The sequence below is a fragment of the Ochotona princeps genome, chromosome 25 (genome assembly GCF_030435755.1).
Source record: "Ochotona princeps isolate mOchPri1 chromosome 25, mOchPri1.hap1, whole genome shotgun sequence".
Taxonomy (NCBI): domain Eukaryota; kingdom Metazoa; phylum Chordata; class Mammalia; order Lagomorpha; family Ochotonidae; genus Ochotona; species Ochotona princeps.
This window is the reverse complement of record NC_080856.1, coordinates 9,863,189-9,883,891: the sequence shown is the minus strand read 5'-3', so window position 1 is coordinate 9,883,891 and position 20,703 is coordinate 9,863,189. Positions and strand designations below refer to the sequence as shown.

Sequence of the window (20,703 nt, the reverse complement as noted above, 5' to 3'; positions counted from 1 at the left end):
GATCCCGTATGGGCACTGGTTTGTGTCATGGCCACCCTGCTTCTCATCCAGCTCCCTGCTGTGACCTGGGAAATCAGTGGAGGATGGCCCAAAGCCTTAGGACCCTGTACCTGCATGGGAGACCCAGGAAAAGCCTCTGGATCCTGGCTTCAGATCAGCTCAGCTCCAGCCATTGTGGCCACTTAGGGAGTGAAATCAGTGGATGGAAGATCTTGCTGTCTCTTTCTCTCTATGTATCTGACTTTCCAATAAAAAAAATAAGTAAGTCTTGGAAAGAAGTCCATTAAAGCTTTAGTTCAAGGCTTTGTTTTTTATATCTGTGTATGGAGTGGGCATTTTGGAATAATATACTTTAAGCCACTGATTTAAGTGCTTTAAGACACTGCTGGGACTGGTAGATTCAACTACCAGTTTCTGCTTCTGATCCAACATTCTGCTACTGTGCATTGGATGGTCTCAAGTACTTGAGGCCCTGACACCAACAGGGGAGAGCCAGGTGGAGGCTCGGCCGCCTGGCCTTGAATGACCCATCCCCAGCTACTGTGGGCACCTCGGGGGTGAACCAGCAGAAGGGACATTTCTTTCTCTTGCTTGTTTGCTGGATGAAGCCTTGCAAATACATACACATCACTCAGTGGCATGTTATTTAACTTCAGGTTGTTGTAAATTTTCTGTTTTCTCTCTGCGGTTGATTTTATGGGTTTTCATTTCAGGGGATGTATAGTAACTGTGTAATAGAGATGATCATATTCAGATGTGAAGACGCAATGCAGTACGCATCTCTGCTTCCAAATCAAAGATGGACTCCCAATGGAACTGTTAAATATAACTTGGCAATAGGATGCTCGACTCTGCCTTTACCCATACCCACAATGTCAGGATACATTTAAATAGCAGAATGATGGACTTACGACTGTTTCTGAAGGACTGTACTATTGTAATAATACAGGGGAAATCAGTGGTGGGGGGATTTGGGGATAGGGTAAGGGAAATCCCAGAGCCTATGGAACTGTATCATAATTTTAAAAAAATGAAAAAAGTAAATAAATTTGAAAAAACAGAAAAGATATATACTTTTTTCATAATATGAAAATTTTACATGAAATTTCTGAAGTCTTTTATGTGTGGACTTCAAGGGTTCTTTTGCACAAAAAGCAAAACTAGTGTTTTAATTCCATTTTTTGATGTGCTTAAGTACAGATGTCACTAGATTGTTATGATTAAATGATATCAGATATGTCTTATGCATAAATGATCAGCCCTGACACACCGTAGATGCTCACTAAATGTTAGCCTGGAAGACCATAATAATCACATTCAACACGTGCCTTGGGGCTGCTATTGTGCAAAGGAGAGCTGAGCATCCCCCTGCAATACCAGCATCCTCCATCGGAGAGCTAGTTTGATATCTATCCAGCTGCCTTCTTACGTGCCTTGGAATGGAGAGGAGGACTGGTCCAAGTACTGGGGCCATGGCATCCATGTATAAGATGTAAATGAAGCTCTGGGCGCCTGCTTTCCACCCTGACCAGCTGCCATTACTGTGATCATTTGGGGAGTGAGCCAGCAGCTGGATGATACCATGCTTTATCGCTTCGCCTTTCAAATCAATAAGTAAATCTTAAAGAAAACCACATCGTGCCAGATAGTAACCAAAGACTTTTGTGGGTTAACAGTCTCTGTCACTGTCAAACCACATGTCGTTAGCTCCAGTGTGGGATATAATCAGAAGGGCAAGAAAAAGTAAACCAGCATGGTAGAAACATGGTTTCGGATTTTTCTTCCTCTTGTTCCAATGTTTGGAAATCATTTTAGTACTTCATGATAAGGAGTGCTATCTGCAGGGCTAGAGGTTGCAGGATAAAAACATGCAGGCCCAAGAACTGGCACCAGGAACCAGGCATGGAGTCAATGGTCTCCACACCCCATTACCTGACAGAGTCACCGTGACTTGCTCCACCTTCTGCTTCTTCATGAAGTCCCATGGGGCCTGGGGGAAGCTCTGACCCATTGACCAAGGCACACTTCCTAGTTTGAAAACCAGAAACAAAACATCAATGGCAACTTGAAAGAAACTTATAATGGTAAGTATATGTTCTCTGTAAGAGCCCCTGTGATTCCATAGCTGAAGCTGGGAAAGGTATAAGGCTGCACAAGGGATTATCTCCTTGGGAAACTTCTGTTGAAGGTCAAGAAGAAAGTCTTTACTGATTTTCTCAAAGCAGTCCTTAGAATTAAAGGAGCTATATGGCTATCAAGATAGCATATATATATAACTGAATACTTCAAGCATTGAATTTTCAAGAGCAAAGCTCATAATACCCTAAAACAGCTTCCTGACCCCTCCAATGCTTGCTTTACAAAGCCCAAGGACTTGAAGAGATATCAAATCCTGTATGATCTGATCTTTGCTTCCATCCCTAGCACGTTTCTAGATACCGGAAGGAAAAATGGGAGGCATTTTCAGGTGCTCAAAATAAGGCAAGCCTGCCCCTAGCCAGAGCCTCTCTCCTTCCTGCTCAGAGAGGGCTGGCTTCACAGATGGCTTTGGTCCCTAGGGCTTGGTGCTACGTACACATTGCTACTTCACATCCCTTCCACTGGGCAGTTTTCAGCACGTAGCTAAGATGTGTGCATACCCCGCCCCCACAGCCCTCTCTCTCTCTTGGCCTGAAATTCTTCTTTGCAGTTTAGGTTCTGATCCAGCAAAATCAGTTCTATACTCCACATTTCACAATGTTGTAACTAATAGCAAGTGGCTATGGCCAGAGATTCTAAGTTCTTCAACCATGAAACTCAAGGATTGTTAGCTCTGAAGTGTTCCTAGGGTGTTCCACGCCTCTGTGATAAGCAGGAACCCTGGCATATGCAGGGCTTAGCACCCACTCTTCCCAGAGCTGCATTTATTTGATGGGAGCTGAACATTCATTTTCTTGTGGAGTAGCTGCAGGAGGGATACCTACAGAATGTGACTGCAATGTGTTTGTGGATCAGACCCTGGGCAGAGTCACACCTTGAATGATACTCTGTGGTGTGACCAGGATGTATTCCTGGGAATCACCTTACGACTTGTTTTCTGAATACAGTGAATGATGTTGCAATTCTATAATAACGTGGACATTACAATCAAGTTTTCATGGGTACCTTTTTCCTCTAAAAACTAGTGATAATAAATGCTTTGCATGGGAACTGGCATTTTTGGATGAAGAAAATAAAATGGTTGCTAACAGGAAAAGCACACACTCTCCCTCGAACTCGAGCCTTCCTTCCAACATGGTGCTGCTGAAAGCTTACAAGCTTTCCCAGAGGACAGATTGTGACTTGAGTCCTGACTGCTTTGCTCATGACTTACGTGACTAGGTCCTCTGGTACCTACTTATCTGTACCATGAGGCTGCACGAAGGACTATTTGTCTATAGAGCTCTCAACACAGCACTTGTGAAAGAACATTCCCCCAAAGAAGCTAGTTCTCCTGGTCCAAGAGCAAAAATGAAAGAATCATTCAGGGACAAATAGCATTTATGGAGCACTTACCATGATTCCCAGAAAGCAAATCTTACATGTTTAAGTACTTTGGAGTCTGTTTTATAGTGTCTATCAAACAGAAAGAAGCAGTTATCACCTGATTCATCCCTTAGGGAGCTGTGAACCTATCTTCCTTCAAGTACTTCTCCCAAATCTAGACTTCCTCGGAACACTCGTACTGGAGGCAGGTAACTCACTGCAGCACTTGCAGCAGGCCCCAAAGACAGAGGTGGAGTGGAGTGAAGAACCCGTGCATCAATAAGCAGCTGCAGCGTGGAGAAACAGCAGGCATAATCACTGAGCCTCATCAAGGGCTTTCATGTTCCTAACTCTTGAGGGTTACTTGAGGCGTAAAGACACCATTATGTAATAACTCCATTATGAATACTCAAGATTTTCCAGCACCGGTGGCTGCCATGAGTGAACCCTGCATGCTTCATGAAGGAGCTAATTGTCAGATGAATAGCCCACGGACACAAGCAAACCCAGAAATGCAATGTCATCTTTAAGATGAAAGTGCTGATACCTAGCATGACGGACCGCACGCTGCTCACAGCAAGCCCAATGCCGGGGTCCGTGGTGCTGTTACATGGCAGGTCTTCCAGACTCCACGCTTCATCAGAAGAGATCTCTTGAAAATGATCCATTAGAGCTTGACCCACTGCTTTTGAAAACTCATCCCACGATGTCTGCTTACGGATACTTAAAGCACATATTGTACTTTCACATTCAAAATCGTCGGACCCATAGAAGTCTGGTCGGATCTCACCCACTGAAATCATTAAGGGTATCCTAAGAGCATCTGTTAGAAGAACAAAAGAATTAGAAGCTGAAAACAAAATTTATAGAAAAAAATAGCAAAACCAGTATATAAACTAAGCAAAAAATTAGCAATAACAGTACACAAATTAAGCACATAGGAACATTTAGAAAACAGAAGACTTTTTCTTAATATAATGTTAACCTGCTCTTCTTCTAAACTTTGCTCTCCCAATACTCTTCACACATCTTTTGAAACATGTCAGGTAAGCTGATTTTTATCTTTTATATTTTGAAAAAAAGTCTGTTTTGAAACTCAGTTACAGAAAGGAGAGAGAATTCTTTCATCTGCTGGTTCACCCCCTAAATGGTTACATGACTAGAGCTCAGCAGGGAAACCAGGCACTTTTGCATGTCTCCCACCTGGGTTGGCAGGAGCCCAGGTTCCTGGACCATCTTTGGCTACCTTCCCAAGGGTCTCAGGGAGCTAGATAGAAGTGGTACAACCGGGACTTGAACAGTGGCCATATGGGTTGCTGTCATTGTAGGCAGCAGCTTTACCCACTTCCCCAACACCAGTCCAGGAAGGCACTTTTTAAATGAGCGTTTCTCTCTGTGGCAGCAGCTGAAGAAGGCTCCACGGAAGTGGGTGGGACCACACTACTGCCCTCCGCAGGAACCGCCTACTCAGAGTCACTTGTCTTTTTGTTTCCATTCCTTTTCTTCTGCCAAACTCATTATTCCAATTAGTGAAATGAATACTCCACAAGCTGATGGAACAGGAGTTACTGTTCCTAGGAACACTAAATTGAATGCCATCCATTGAGGTCTAAAGCAATTATAGGAAATAAGAATAAATGCAACCATCTTTGGACAGATAGCAACTTTGCACACAGATGTGCTGAGGCACTCACACTAGAAATCATACATGATGAAAAGCAGAGTTTGTTCGAACGTAAAACATTCATGGAGATGAAATTAAATAGCTGAGTTTCCATGCATTTTGGTTTGTAAGAATTCTGAAGTTCGCGCACGGCTTTCCATATGCACAGACTTTCCTATCACCTTCTTGAAGTCCCCTTCTTTGTGAAGTGCTGATCAGCAGCGTACCAAAGACTTCTATTGAAAAGTTGGTGAAGTACTGTGTGCGCTTTAAAACTACTTTTTTCAAAATATATTATTTTTGTTATATCTCACTTAAATTGTATTTTTGTATTAAATGAACAACTATCAGATTGTTTTCTTGTAGTCCCAGTTATTTTAAATAGCATGTGATATAAGTGATTTCTCTTCTTGGCAAGTTTCTAAGGGAGTCTCAGCTCATGCGCTGCTTTTTCGAGCCACTTCTTAGCTAGTTCCTTTACTACTTCTAAACTGCTTAATGACGTTTAGGGCTCCCTTCTAGTTTTCCTGTGTTCACTCTGAGTGACCTCATCTAGTCCCAACATTTCATACATCGCTGACAGAATGATGACTCCCAACTTTATACATCTAGCTCATACTCATCTCCAGAAATTTCTGCTGACTGAACATCTCCGAAATACACAGCCTAAGAGGCATCTCATCTTCATTACCTTTTCACCCACAGAATCCTTTTGATGGCAACTATGGCTCCGTCCTGCCAGTTGTTCAGGCTGAATCTCCTGAATTATTCACAAATTGCCTCTCATACTGTGCCCCAATGCATTAGGATTCACTCTATTCGGCTGATCCAGAATCCAAGCACTTCTGATTACTTCAGCTGCTGCAGTCCTACAGTGAGCCACCATTATGGGGTCCTGACTGCTTTGTAACAGTCCTGTCCTAACCTTCGGCCCTGGCTCCACCGCTTTTTACAGCCTGCCCCCCAGAAGCAGCCAGCGATATTGTTAAGATAGACTTCGGCTCTGTCACTCCCTTAGAGAGGCCTCCCTTGGAACTTCTCTATTTTCCTTCCTTGTCTCCCTTCCTCATTCTTACCCATCACCATGTTCTTGCACTTCCTCACACACGTCAGGTGCCTCCCACCTTAGGGCCTCTGTATGTGTTGTTTCTCTTGGTAAGTTTTACTTGGGTTACATTCACTGAAATGGCTTCTCAGTGAGGTCATCCTGACAACCATGACAAAAACCAAACCTGCCTTTTTGATAGCACATCTCACCATTTGCTTATTCCATGTGACAATGCATTTTTGTGCCTATTATTTGTCTTCTGTCTCTTCATGAAAGAATATAAGCATCATGATGACAACAGTCTTCTTGAGACATTTTCTGACTTATCACTGTGCTTAGGACAGGGCTGGGCACATCCAGGTATTCAGTGAATTCTCAGTGAATAAATGAGCAGAATTTTCCAAGAGTGCCTCTCCATATTGTGCATTGCTTAAAATAATCCATTTCTGCCTACAGAACTGCATGAAATGTATCTTCCTTTTAGTAACAACTTTCTATTTGCTAAATGCAATCAACTCTTTTCAACCCACACAGCTTTGGACGTTTGATACTATGGAATTATTTCTTTCTCTCTGAAGCAATCCTAACTCAGCCTGTTAAAGCTACTGATTTTCAACTCCCTTCTGTTCTGATAGTTTCCAAATTCGTTTTCAAGTAATTTTGTGCTCAATTCTGTTCTCACAATCAGGGTGACCCTACACTTCTCCTGCTTAGTGGCATACTTATAACTTGATAACGGACACGCTGCTTTAAGTCTAGCTTCCACCTAGCTGATTCCTCTCCCTTTGGGGCATCCTGTATGGAGACTATTTCCATATAGCAACCTCTCATATCTTATGAGATACACACACACACACACACACACACACACACACACACACCCTTATACCCTTATATCTTACTCATTCAACTGGTTTTCAGTATCTATAGGATTATGTGTAAACTTCTCCATAGGACTGAACCATAAACACATATGCTCTAGGCTATTTTGTCATTCGCACTTGCTTCCTGTCCCGTGCCCTGAAGATAGAGCTAACCACCCGTAACAGATGCGAAGGCATGAGGCACTCGGGTGCCGCCACACACGCTCTGGTGTTCACCTGGAATGGCCCTGTTTGCAGCTGTTTTATTTTAATGCAGCCTTTTCATTCCCACTTTAGTCCTCTACTGGGCAGCTCTCACCTCTCATGAACTGACACTTCGCCTCATTTAAAGTACTGATAACAAATATAGGCTAGGAGTTGTATTTTTAAAATTTCACACAGATGGTCTTATATTCCATTTCCTTTCATAGCTGCCATCCTAACATTTCTAAGTGTTGCCATGGTGATTTCTATAGGTAAAACTTATTTTTAACTGCTGTTCAGAACTTTATAACATGAATTTTCTACAGTCTTTCTATTATCCATGTGTCCCAAAGATTTCCATTTGGAATGATTTCCATTTTTTCCTACGACACAAAATGTTGCAGTGAACATCACTTGTCTCCAGGCACACAGGTAGAGAGTGTCTCTAGTTTAGTGAAAATATTAGTTAAACAAATGAGGGTAACGGGACTCCTTTGTGGGACTTTGACGTGTTTTATTCCTCCTGTTCCTTACTCTCTATACATCATGTGAAGTGACAGCTTCTATTGTCAGCTGTATGGAAGTCACTGTGCAGTGTAAACACAAGCCCTCTCATATTACTGCTCGCCTAGTGTCAGAAACGTGAATGTTAGGAAGACTAGGACATTGTTCATGCCTTGGCTACAGACATAGGAGCAATTATTATCCCAGTTAACAGATAAGCAAGCCGAGGTCAGGGAATGTGCAGTATCTTGACTGAAGTTACACAGATCTCCAAGAGAAGTACCAGGAGTAAGCTGTCCAAATTTCCACAAGCTGTGCACTTGCAAGTCCTGCCAACTCATCTGAGAGAGAAGTAACATCTAGGTCCCCAGGTGAAATATTTTCTTAAAGTCCTTGCCAATCCCCGCATTTGAGATTTTCCAGCACTTTCCTCATTCAATGACATCTTCCTGTCCACCAACTTACTCCCATGCCTAACACTTAGAGTCTCTTTGAACTTCATTTGTTTTCATATCTCTGTGGGTTGATCCGTCCCATAGAGTGTCCACTTGATTCTAAAACATCACTTGAACTGCATGCACTATTGGGAATCTCATTAGCTCTTCACTGCTTGTCATGGAAAATCAGATTCTAATAGTACACAATACGACCTGAAACATCTACTGCCCATTCTAGCTGTCCAGCTCTCCAGCTCTGGTTCAGGCAAATTAATGTTCTTGTCTTTCCTTTCCCACATACCATAGCTAGCTATATGTATTCCTTCCTCTTTTAATGTTTAATACCAAAAAGTAAAATTTAATAAATAACATTTGTATTCCAGAATAATTTTTCAGTACAATTAAAAAATGTTTATCAGGGCCCAGCGCAGTGGCCTAGTGGCTGAAGTCCTTGCTTTGAACACGCGTAGGAGTACCATATGGGTGCCAGTTCTAATCTCGGCAGACCTGCTTCCCATCGAGCTCCCTGCTTGTGACCTGGGAAAGCAGTCAAGGACAGCCCAGGGCCTTGGGACCCTGCACCCGCCTGGGAGACTCAGAGGAGGCTCCTGATCAGCTTAGCTCTGGCCGTTGCGGCCACTAAGAGAGAGAATCATCAGATACAAGATCTTCCTCTGTCTCTCCTCCTCTGTCTATATCTGACTTTCCAATAAATATGAATAAATATTTTAAAAATGCTTATCTCATTGTTTGGTTGATCTACATAAAAAGTTGGAATTTTTTTTATCTGGGTCAGGCACCATAGCTTAAAGGCTAATTCTCCACTCAGGGCACCAGCATTCCCTAACGACACCATTTCATTTTCCAGTTGCTCCACTTCTGATGCAGCTCTCCGCTTTTGGCCTGGGAAAGCAGCAGAGGATGGCCAAGCTTGGATCCCCACATCCACGTGGGAGACTGGGAAGAAGCTGCTGGCTTCAAATGGCTCAGCTCTGGCTGCTGCAGCTATTTGGGGAGTGAACCAGTGGATGGAAGGCCCTATCTCGCTATAAATGTGCCTTACAAATAAGTATAAACAAGTCTTACAGAAATGACTTTCAGCAGAGTCATATTATAGTTCAGGAAAAGTCTATGAGGAATTTCTTCAGCCCACAAACCGATTTAAAAGATTAATGTACTGAAGGTAGTGTTTTAAGAATAGTCTGTACAACCGAAAAAAAACCCAATTTAAAGTGATTTTAAAGTGATTTTTAAAAATTTATTTTTATGTTTTGAAAGATATGGAGAAAGGAGAAGGAAAAATATATATATATATATATATCTCCCTTTTTTTTCTCCATATCTTTTTCCTTCTCCTTTCTCCATATATCTACATATGAGAGAGAGATAGAGAGAGAGAGAGAGAGAGAGAGAGAGAGAGAATATGAATAGGAATCTATCTACTGGTTCACTCCCCAGATGGCCACATTGGCTGGGCCTGGGCCAGGCTGAAGCCCAGTGTTTCCCCCATGTCTCCCACATGGGTGCAGCGGCCCAAGGACTTGGGCTGTCCTCTGCTGCTTTCCTAGACACATTAGCAGAGAATCTTATCAAAGTGCAGCTCCCAGACAGGAACCGATGCCCATATGGGATGATGATGTTGCGCTAGGAGACTTAACCGATTATGCCACAACTGGCCCCTAGAGTGAATTCCTATGATTTAGTTTGCATATATTTTCCTTTACAAAACTGAAGTTTCCTTCACCTGATAAAATGCAAACTTTTATTGCATTGAAGGTTATGACATTACTAACTTTGAATTTCCTTTAAAGTGGAATTACTGGTAGATCTTGCTGAATGAATAGACTAATAGATACTCTTGACACAAGGGGTCGTAAGGTTCTGTGGGATCTGGAACTTCACATTCACCAATCTGCCAGTAAAGTTTTCTTAAAACGGGCTGAGGGGGATACGCTGTTAACTCTGGAGAGCATCCATTATCCTCAGAGAAGGTCATTAGCTAGGCACTGGCCAGGTTCCTAGCAACAGCCGAGGCAGAGCACACAGCTGGGATTTTTCATACCAACCAGTCTAAAGTCTACAAAGACCATCTAAGACAGAAGGTAAAAGCCACGATTATTTAGATTGCTTTCGTGGGTCTGTCAAATACAAAGATCTAGCATCGCTTGAACAGTAATTTGCTTATGCAAAAGGTCCTTTTGTGATGATAAACAAGTCCCAGCCACACTTACGCATGTTTTTTTGCCCCAAGAGCCAAGGCTCAGAAAAGGTGAAGAAGAGGATAAGAAAACCATAGTGGCCATCAAATTTTCCCCACCACCCCACAGGGACCAGCAGAGTTCAGGAGGAAAAGACGACAAGTGTCACTCACTCAGACTCTCCAGCAAGTGCTTGCAATCATCCGTAGCAACATCATGCACAGTGCGGTTGCACTTGTCTCTCCTTTCTGGCTCCAGCCCGTTGTGCCTACATAAGAGTTCTAGGCAGTGCTGTAAAGACAACCACTCGATTATCTCTGAAGCCAAATAAATGAAATGGAATGCAAAGCCCAAGGGGAAAAGGCAGCTGCCTGTGGCAAGCCAATCAAGGAATCACAGCTAGAAACCTTATTTCAATTCCAGCAATCCAAACACAGAGATTAATCTCAGATTAATGTAAAGAATGTCTGGGAATGCAAATCAAAGAGTGCTTCATTTAAATGTGAACCACAGATAATCACATAGCTCCAAATAAAGCCCATTCTGTGTCTAGGGGGGAAAATAAGCTTACTCATCAGTTTGCAGTGTAAAATTAAGAATAAAATTGCCTTCAGCAGACAGTATGCTGTTAAGGCACTTTGAAAAAATAAGATAAAAAAAGACTTTTGTTATAAGCGGATGTGCCTTGTTATATTCGAGATTTTAATAAGGTAAGGTAAGGTGAAGTACGTGCAGCACTCCAACTTTCCCAGTTCTGTCCCAGACACTTCATAAAGTGCATTTGAGATCATATGCTGCCCTATTTTTTACTTAAAAAAAAAAAGTGCACTCTATGTGGATCAAGCTTTTAGAAAAACATCTCCAATAGATATTGAAGTCATAGTCCCTCTCCTTGCTCTTTTTTCTCCTTCTTGCAAAATTCTTATTCAAAAATAACTAGGAAACAGTCTTCTCACCAATTTTTCAAAGGCAAAGTATAAAATATATACATTAATAAACAAATTCATGGCAAGATTTTGCTTGAAAATGCTGCTGTCAACTCATCCCACTTCAGGATTTCACTAATTTTCCAGAAGAACAAGCAGAAAACATGAAAAGGAATCAGTAACTCAGACAAGCAACATCCTTCCTTCTCATAACTCCCTGACACACACACACACCCCTACCCCGCACATCTCACACACTCACACCCCTACCCCGCACATATCACACACACACACCCCTACCCCGCACATCTCACACACACTCACCCCTACCCCTCACATATCACACACACCCCTACCCCGCACATCTCACACACTCACACCCCTACCCCGCACATCTCACACACTCACCCCTACCCCTCACATATCACACACACACACACCCCTACCCCGCACATCTCACACACTCACACCCCTACCCCGCACATCTCACACACTCACACCCCTACCCCTCACATATCACACACTCACACCCCTACCCCACACATCTCACACACTCACACCCCTACCCCGCACATCTCACACACTCATACCCCTACCCCTCACATATCACACACACACACCCCTACCCCTCACATCTCACACACTCACACCCCTACCCCTCACATCTCACACACTCACACCCCTACCCCTCACATCTCACACACTCACACCCCTACCCCTCACATCTCACACACACTCACACCCCTACCCCTCACATCTCACACACTCACACACCCCTACCCCACACATCTCACACACACTCACACCCCTACCCCTCACATATCACACACTCACCCCTACCCCTCACATATCACACACTCACACCCCTACCCCTCACATATCACACACTCACACCCCTACCCCACACATATCACACACTCACACCCCTACCCCTCACATATCACACACACTCACACCCCTACCCCTCACATCTCACACACACACACCCCTACCCCTCACATCTCACACACACACACCCCTACCCCGCACATCTCACACACTCACACCCCTACCCCTCACATATCACACACACTCACACCCCTACCCCTCACATATCACACACTCACACCCCTACCCCACACATCTCACACACACTCACACCCCTACCCCTCACATCTCACACACACTCACACCCCTACCCCACACATCTCACACACACTCACACCCCTACCCCTCACATATCACACACTCATACCCCTACCCCACACATCTCACACACACTCACACCCCTACCCCTCACATATCACACACTCACACCCCTACCCCTCACATATCACACACTCACACCCCTACCCCTCACATATCACACACACTCACACCCCTACCCCTCACATCTCACACACACACACCCCTACCCCACACATCTCACACACACTCACACCCCTACCCCGCACATCACACACACTCACACCCCTACCCCTCACATATCACACACACTCACACCCCTACCCCTCACATATCACACACTCACACCCCTACCCCACACATCTCACACACACTCACACCCCTACCCCTCACATATCACACACTCACACCCCTACTTCATTGTAGTTACACAGGCAGCCTAAGAGCCCTAATTCTGGTGTGGAACTTCCTTTGGTTTTGCAAAATATACTGCTGCATTTTGTTTTTTTTTAATCCTTAGTGAAACAAAATCCACATGTAAAAAAACACACATAGAAGTGTACAGCTTGAATAATGAGCCCACTGAAGTTACTCATAGAAGGGCCACGGCAGAAATTTCTTTATGTTTCAGCTCAACCACTTACCCACTCTCCTCCACCTCCAAGGTATGCTGATTTTCAATATTAAAGGTTGGTTTAATTATTTTCTCAACCATATTAGTGTAGGATCCTACTAAAGGTCTACTTCTATATTTGGTTCTCTTAATTCAATACTAAGTCTCTAAGACTTGTCCATGTGTTTGGAATAGTCTTAATTCCTGTGTAGTATGACAGGGCAGGGGACCTTTTTCGCTGCTATTGGCCTTTTGGATATTCATAGCAACATTCATGGGCCATACAAAATTATCAACTTAAAAATTAGCCTGTTGTAGCTTTACTGACTTTCAAATTCCACCTTGACAGGTGCCTTGGCAGGGCCATACAAAATGATTCATAGATCTTAAACTGCCCACGCACCAGATACTTCCCAACATTGCTACATGAACACGCCACAGTCTACCAATTCATTCACTTTCAGGTGGACATTTGGATCTACTAGCAAGCTTCTGGTCATGTCCTCAGGAGCACACATGCTGGGCATTTATACCAGTGCGGGGACAGGAGTACATAGATCATGGATCTCACGTAGGACAAAATACAGTGTAAGAGCTTCCCAACATGGTCACATCAATTTCTACTCCTACAAGGAAAGTAAGTGACTTTCAGTCGCTTCCCCAAGCATCCTTTTAGGACAACAGTGAATTCACAAGGAAGTACAGATCTGTAAGGCCCAGAAAGAGTGTGCTAAAACCACCCAACGAGCAAAATTTAAACAGAAGGCTAATGCTAGTTTGAGAGAGAAGCTGAAATAGAGATCTTTTTTGCAGTTAGGGAAATAAAAGTCCAACAGGACAGAGAAGTGGACTCCCAAGTAGAGAAAATCATCTGCCTGCAAAGGGAGGCAATAAAACCCCTGCTTCTCATTCCTTTATCTGCCCAGGTCAGGGGGATAGCCCCTCTAGAACTGACCATCCGAGACTGGCTTTCCTGGCTCTGGGGTTGACATTCAAGAAATCACTAAGCCAGGACCTGACTGGCAACAAAGTCGAACAAATAATACTTCTTAGCAAACTGTTCCTACTCTAGAGTTGGAAGCCACACCTCCCCTGCCCTATGTGATCCCGCCCACCTACCTGTCAATCAAATGACCCTTCCCCAAGGATATCCAGGAAGCTACTCCCCTTTCCAGGCTCCCAAGAAGTCAGACAATGGGAAAGAGGGCTTTTGTTCACCTCATGTAGACACAGAATAGAGAGCAAACACATTCTCTCTCCCACCTTTCCTTTCCCAGGCCACTCTACCCAGGACATGACCCCAGTGCATCTAATTTCCCTCATCTTTTCAATAAACTTTATTAGTAAGAAATAATAATTAAAAAATGCAGGAGGCGGCAGCTGAGAATAGAGCTTGGGAGACCCTTAGCATCAAAAATGCAAGAGAGGAAAACAAATGCAAATTTGAACACAACTGAAAGACTTAGGCTGAGGGAGAGGGAAGAGCCAGTGGTACGAAAGGTCAAGAAACGAGTTCCCATCTATTCATCAGCCAACGTTAAACATCTCAGCAAGAGGCGGCAAGTTCATGTGTGACCGGAAAACCACAGACTGTGGCAATACAGAAGCTCCAACACAGCCTGATCCCACAGAAACTCAGGTAATCCGCCCGACCCAGAGCCTCTGGGGAAATGAGCTTCAACAATAGGATGCCCAACCCCAAGCACCTTCCTTAATTTCCTGTTCCTAGAACTTGACAAGTTGAAGGTATCAGGACAGAACAGAGCTTCATTAAAAATTTCTTCCATTTCTTCACACCAAGCTTAATCCTGAGTCATTCTCTCTGGAGTGATCACAGGTCAGCTTCAGAGAGATGCAACCCAATTACCAAACACAAGATGCTGATTTGCATACATGTCTTAACTGTTTGGAGAAAGGCCAAGAACTAAGAAAAATGACTGATTTTAGAATCTGATCTCCTGGAAAGCAGTCTTGGGAAATCAGTTACATGTCCGCACAAGACTTGCTTTGCTCTCTGTAGCAGAAGAGCCTAGAATATCCCCCGTCAAGCTCTGCAATACAGTTCTATATTGAAACCCCATGAAAATTGAAGTTTTCTATGGTAACCATGACAACAAACCATCCTATGTGAACTAGACACATTTACATTAGGGAAAAAAGTCATTTTTCAACTATGCTTGTGATGAGTGTAGGCTTTAGCCCAAGATATTATTTGATAATCATAACTGATTTTTTTCCAGAAAACTTGCTTAGATTAGCTGTCAATGAGAACCTTCTCAGTCCGAATCTGAACATTTTTAGATAAATGAAGCATATAGATTTTCCTTTTTTTTTTTTTTTACTAGGAAGGAACTTACTGCCAAATATCTGTAAATATCTGTAGTCTCTTCCATATTCTACCTATTAAAGCCCCTGGAGTTTACATATCCTAACCATACCATCAAGGAAATGGAAATAAAAACAACATTGAGGCTTCCATTCAACTCAGACAGAATGACTTATCAGCCCCAAATCAAAAAATGATAAATCCTGGCAAGTAGGAGGGGAGGTGCCCTAACCTGCTGGGGATGCAAAGCAGTGCGACCACCATGCAAGACAGTTTGGGGACTGCTCAGAAACCTAAAAATGGATCTGCCACATGACCCAGCCATCCCACCCTTGGGAATTTACACACACAAAATCAGCATATTTAAAGAACTATTTGTACTTACATGTTCATAACAGTTCAATTCATGATTGGTAAGTTACACAACCAACAAGATGGCCATCGGCTGATGATAAAGAAAACGGGGCATATATACCTTTGAAGTACTACTCAGCCACAAAAATAATGAAATTCTGTCTTTTGGAACAAACTGGATGCAACGTCAGACCATTATGCTTAGTGAAATCAGCAAGTCCCCAAAACACAAATATTATGTTTTCTCTGATGTGTAGCAGTCAATATTGAATACAGAAAATGTAAGTATAAAACTGACATCTTGTGATCTGATTGTTTATAACCCTTCTTTATATTCCTACACAATAGCTATCTTCCTATTCTTTACCTGCTGAACATTATGGTTAGTGGTGCATTAAGCCTGTAATTACAAAGTTGAAAGTATGCTATAGCAAAACTTGAAGAAAGAAAGTGGATTGAAGATCACGTATGATCAGGTTTCGTTTGTTTGTTTTTTCCTTTTTTTTTTTTTGCCCCCAGGTTGAATGTAGCTCAGACTCTCTCCTGCCATTAACATCTCACATTACAGAGATTTTTTTTGAGGGGGGGATGGTGGGAGGAGGTTGAGAATTATCCCTTTCATATACTTCTCAAACGCTAGCTAAGACTCATAGTAACTATAGTAACTGCATGATAGTAACTATTCATGATTTTCATTCTTGTCTCCTAAACATTTTTACATCAAATACTATGTTTCTTTCTTATCAAGATTTCAGAATTTTTGCATTTTTAAAAATGATATGGTGAAGGGGGAAAAAAAGGACTGCTAATAGATAATATTTCCACTTTGAATTAAATTCTTCCTTTTTGGTCATGTCTTTAAACAAAATGACAGGAAGTTACCCAACCAGGAATTCCAAGTACATTTCTCTAGACATGTCTGTGTGGACAAACAAATCACAGCACTGAAGCACGTCACTTTCCATCTTCCTGTTCACAACAATGCCTTTGCTTTGCGGTCTGGGACCTTCGCCATTATCTAGTCAACTTCCTCATTGCCCATACCCACTCTGCCGCTCCTTGCGTATGTCCAGTCTATAACATCTCTCAGTATTTCTGCTCCTGTCATCTTCTTCCACCTAGTCTCTCTTCCTGCCATCAGGGTTTTCATCATCCCATATACCCTACATCATCTTTCTAAATTAACCCATATAAACTGTAGAGCCAATTATTTTGCTCCTGTATGGAAAATGACTTTGACTAGCAAACTGGCACCATCTTCTTTAATATGTCTTTGAAGGTCCTATCCCTACAACACAACCTTCAGTCTGGTTTTATTTCTCATTACTTTAGTGGTTCAGTTGGAGTTGCCAACTGATACTGGCATGCCTCTCTTCCTTTTGTTGCTTCCATCTGAACTGCTCTCCTCTCCCACTGATAAGTGAGAAGTTCAACTCACCCTGTAAAATTCAAAATAATTTTCCTCCTCCAGAAAAGGCCACTCCTGAGTCTAATATTCCTGCAACTCTACCCTGTAAAATACATATATGATCTTTGTTCCCTCATGGTCAATGCTTTTGTGTATTGCTCCAACTGTATGTCAAACAGTCTTGTTTGTCTTTTGTGCTTCTCGTAGCCTACATTGTCCAGCGCCCTGCACACTTAACCATGGGAGGAGGAATTACCTAATGGCAGAAATACTCTCTGCAAATGTCAGCATACACAGTGCCCTGTGCTCAGGAGTTTTCTAAAGTAATTCAGACAGAAAAAGGAAGAGTGACTGGCTCATTAATTTATGCTATTTAGGAATCAGAATCATGATGTTCTCTCTCTGGAGAGTAAAATCTAGACCTCCCTCTTAGATCTCAGCAAGACAGAACAGGCAGGGAGTCCATTTGGCAGTTCAGCATCTCATACCACAGTGTGAACTCCACAACAGTGTGTGACTCCTGGCCCTGCCTCACACCAGCCGCATGATGTTGGCAGTGCACTGAGCAACCTAAGGAATTAAATCAATTCAATTCTTTTTCTATAGTCATAAACTGTTTCAAATTACCCTCAAATTTCTTAAACTCTAAATACAGTGAATTTTATGATAAATCTTACACATGTTATCCTAAATATCTGCTGGGGAGGATAAAGGGCAGCCTGTCCTGGCAGCTGAACCTCTCCTGCAATAGCACCACTCAGTCTCCAGTCAGCCCATCCAAACACACTCAGTGGACAGCACCCAATGACCATTGCACAATGGGGTTGGCTGCTCCTGGACACACCTTAAAACCTCTCGAAGCAGCGATGTGGGCAGCAGTCCAGCCCTCCCTGTCAGCTTGGTTAATGAGGTCTGCAGAAACAACAGGCTTGGCCCAGTCTTCAGGACTCCCTTCTTCATGACCCAAGGCACAGGTGCCTGATGCAGAGTGGGCCTTCTTCAAGGAGCTCTCGCGAGCTGGTGCTCGGTAGTACATGAGGAGCTTAAGGCTGTCCACATTACCAGCGTCCACAGCAGTGTGCATGGGGGTCCAGCCATCCTGAAAAGATGATAACCACAGAGAAAGACTGGATGACAGTGCAAATGTTGACAAGTGCTAAAGTTCATCCCTGGAAGTTCTAGTGCATGGGCCACCGAACTGGCAAAGACAGGAATCTAATCCCGACTGACTGATGAGCTCAGTAAGGTTCTCTGTGAGTGACTGTACTTCCCATGATCTTCATCAGGTTTACCATTGTGTCATTGTTTTAACCTAACAATCACTTGGGGTGAGCAGGTGCAGCATATGCTTATAACAGAATGCAAAGCATCATAAACCCAAATCTCCATATTATATCACAAAACAAAAATAGACTTCAGAGATCTTTCAAAAATACTCCTATTTAAAATTTTCTTTTTAATATTGTTTACACAGTAGAGAGGGATGCACATTCATGTGGGCCTCCGAACAGGGCAGAGAGGATCAGGCATGGAGGAAGGTGGGTGGCTTTATTTTACTTTTTTTAACCTTTGTTTCTCCTTTGACCCAATTGTTAGTGTAGTATCACATCTTGCTAAGTATATTTGTGAGATTTAGCACACATAAAAAAATGGGTTAGAACATGGAAACATGGAAATGCAGACAATAAATAGCAGTAGTCCTCTCTAGACTGTCACTGGATCATTGGCCAATGCTGTTCCTTGATGCTCTGCGCCTACACCAATGAAGTTCACTCAAGATAAGCCCAGGGCTAGGCAGTGATGGCAATATCAAGTCTAGTTGAGCCTCGGCATCCTGTCAGGAACAGAGAAATCACAGCTGATTCTTCATTGGCTGCAGAGATCTTTATGTTGTAAAGGATCCATTCTGGGGGGCCAATGTGGTGTCTCAACAGGCATATCCTCTGCGTGCAGCACTGGTATCATGTATAGGCACCAATTTTATTCCTAGCTGTGGCTGTTCCACTTCCAATTTGCACGTATGGCCTGGGAAAACAGCAGAGAATGGCTCAAGGTCTTAGAAGCCTGTACCCACATGGGAGACCTGAAGCAGCTCCTGGCTGCTGGCCTTGGAGCAGCTCAGCTCCAGCCATTGTGGCCGTTTGAGGAGTGAACCAGCAGGTGGAAGATCTCTCTATAAATCTGCCTTTCAATTAAAAATATGTAATTTTTTTAAAAATCCAGTCTCTTACTTATTTGCTTTTAAAGGTTTTTTAAAATGATTTTTAAATTTTAATTTGAAAAAGTTACAGAGAAAGAGGAATACACAGAGAAAGACTGAGCTCCGCTCTGTTCTGGTTTCCTCCTCAGATGGCCAGGCTGAAGCTTGGAGCTAGGAGTGGGAGCTCGATCTCCCACACGAGTGCAGGGGCCCAAGCACCTGAGGCATCCTTTGCTGCTTTAGCAGGCCATTAGCAAGGAGCTGGATCAGAAATGGGAAAACCAGGAAGTGAACTGGAGCCCATATGAGATGTGGGCATGACAGGCAGTGGCTTAACCTACTATGCCACAGTGTCTAACCCAAAGGGATTTTTTTTTAACTGAACGTTTTTTAGTTATAAAATTTAACAGTTTTTTTTTAAGGTTTATTCATTTGATTACAGCCAGATATACACAGAGGAGGAGAGACAGAGAGGAAGATCTTCCGTCCGATGATTCACTCCCCAAGTGAGCCGCAACGGGCCGGTGCGTGCCAATCCGATGCCGGGAACCTGGAACCTCTTCCGGGTCTCCCACGCGGGTGCAGTGTCCCAATGCATTGGGCCATCCTCAACTGCTTTCCCAGGCCACAAGCAGGGAGCTGGATGGGAAGTGGAGCTGCCAGGATTAGAACCGGCACCCATATGGGATCCCGGGGCTTTCAAGGCGAGGACTTTAGCCTCTAGGCCACACCGCCAGGCCCTAACAGTTTTGAACATTACAACATTCCGTTCAATTGTGGAAATTACCTGCATATGCACATATACTTTTGTAAACAGGGATATTGATATCAAAAACTATGAGAGTATAAGTGTTACATAATCAACAAAGCAAGTGCTTTCCAACCTTCCCTAATTTACATTAAAAAGCTTATACAACTCACATTGGAAAAGAAAAAATCTTTCAACCTCCCATTCTGCTTTGACTCTTATTAAAAAGCATAAGACATATTTATACCCTTAAGATTATCAGTTATGTTGTTTATGTCTGAACATTTTGAGCATCTGCTTAAGATTTTGTTTAGCTCATCAACAAGCCACTTGAAAGCTTGGAGGTCAGTGTTTTTTGTAATACAGGACGTGACTTACATTTTTTATGCCACACTACTTTTTGTCATTCAGCTGGGTGATGTAAAATTCATCTTTAAGATATAATTTTAAGACAGAATTTCACATTTTTGTTTTTATTTTCATCTACTTAAAGGGCAAAACGAGAGAGAAGAGAAAGAATGAGAATGTGAAAGAGAATGAGAG

The 20,703-nt window shown here is 42.9% G+C and overlaps 1 protein-coding gene across 3 annotated transcripts in view; it reads right to left on the bottom strand.

The window, feature by feature from the left end:
* Nucleotides 1–20,703, bottom strand: part of CTTNBP2 (cortactin binding protein 2) — a 137,129-nt gene that overhangs the window by 27,125 nt on the left and 89,301 nt on the right. For all 3 annotated transcript variants that reach the window (XM_004592479.3, XM_058654941.1, XM_058654942.1), the window contains 4 exons: nt 18,057–18,311; nt 10,595–10,712; nt 4,052–4,327; nt 1,933–2,028 (listed from right to left, as the gene is read on the bottom strand). In XM_004592479.3, coding sequence (XP_004592536.2) covers nt 1,933–2,028; nt 4,052–4,327; nt 10,595–10,712; nt 18,057–18,311 — 745 coding nt within the window. The remainder of the gene's footprint in view (nt 1–1,932; nt 2,029–4,051; nt 4,328–10,594; nt 10,713–18,056; nt 18,312–20,703) is intronic.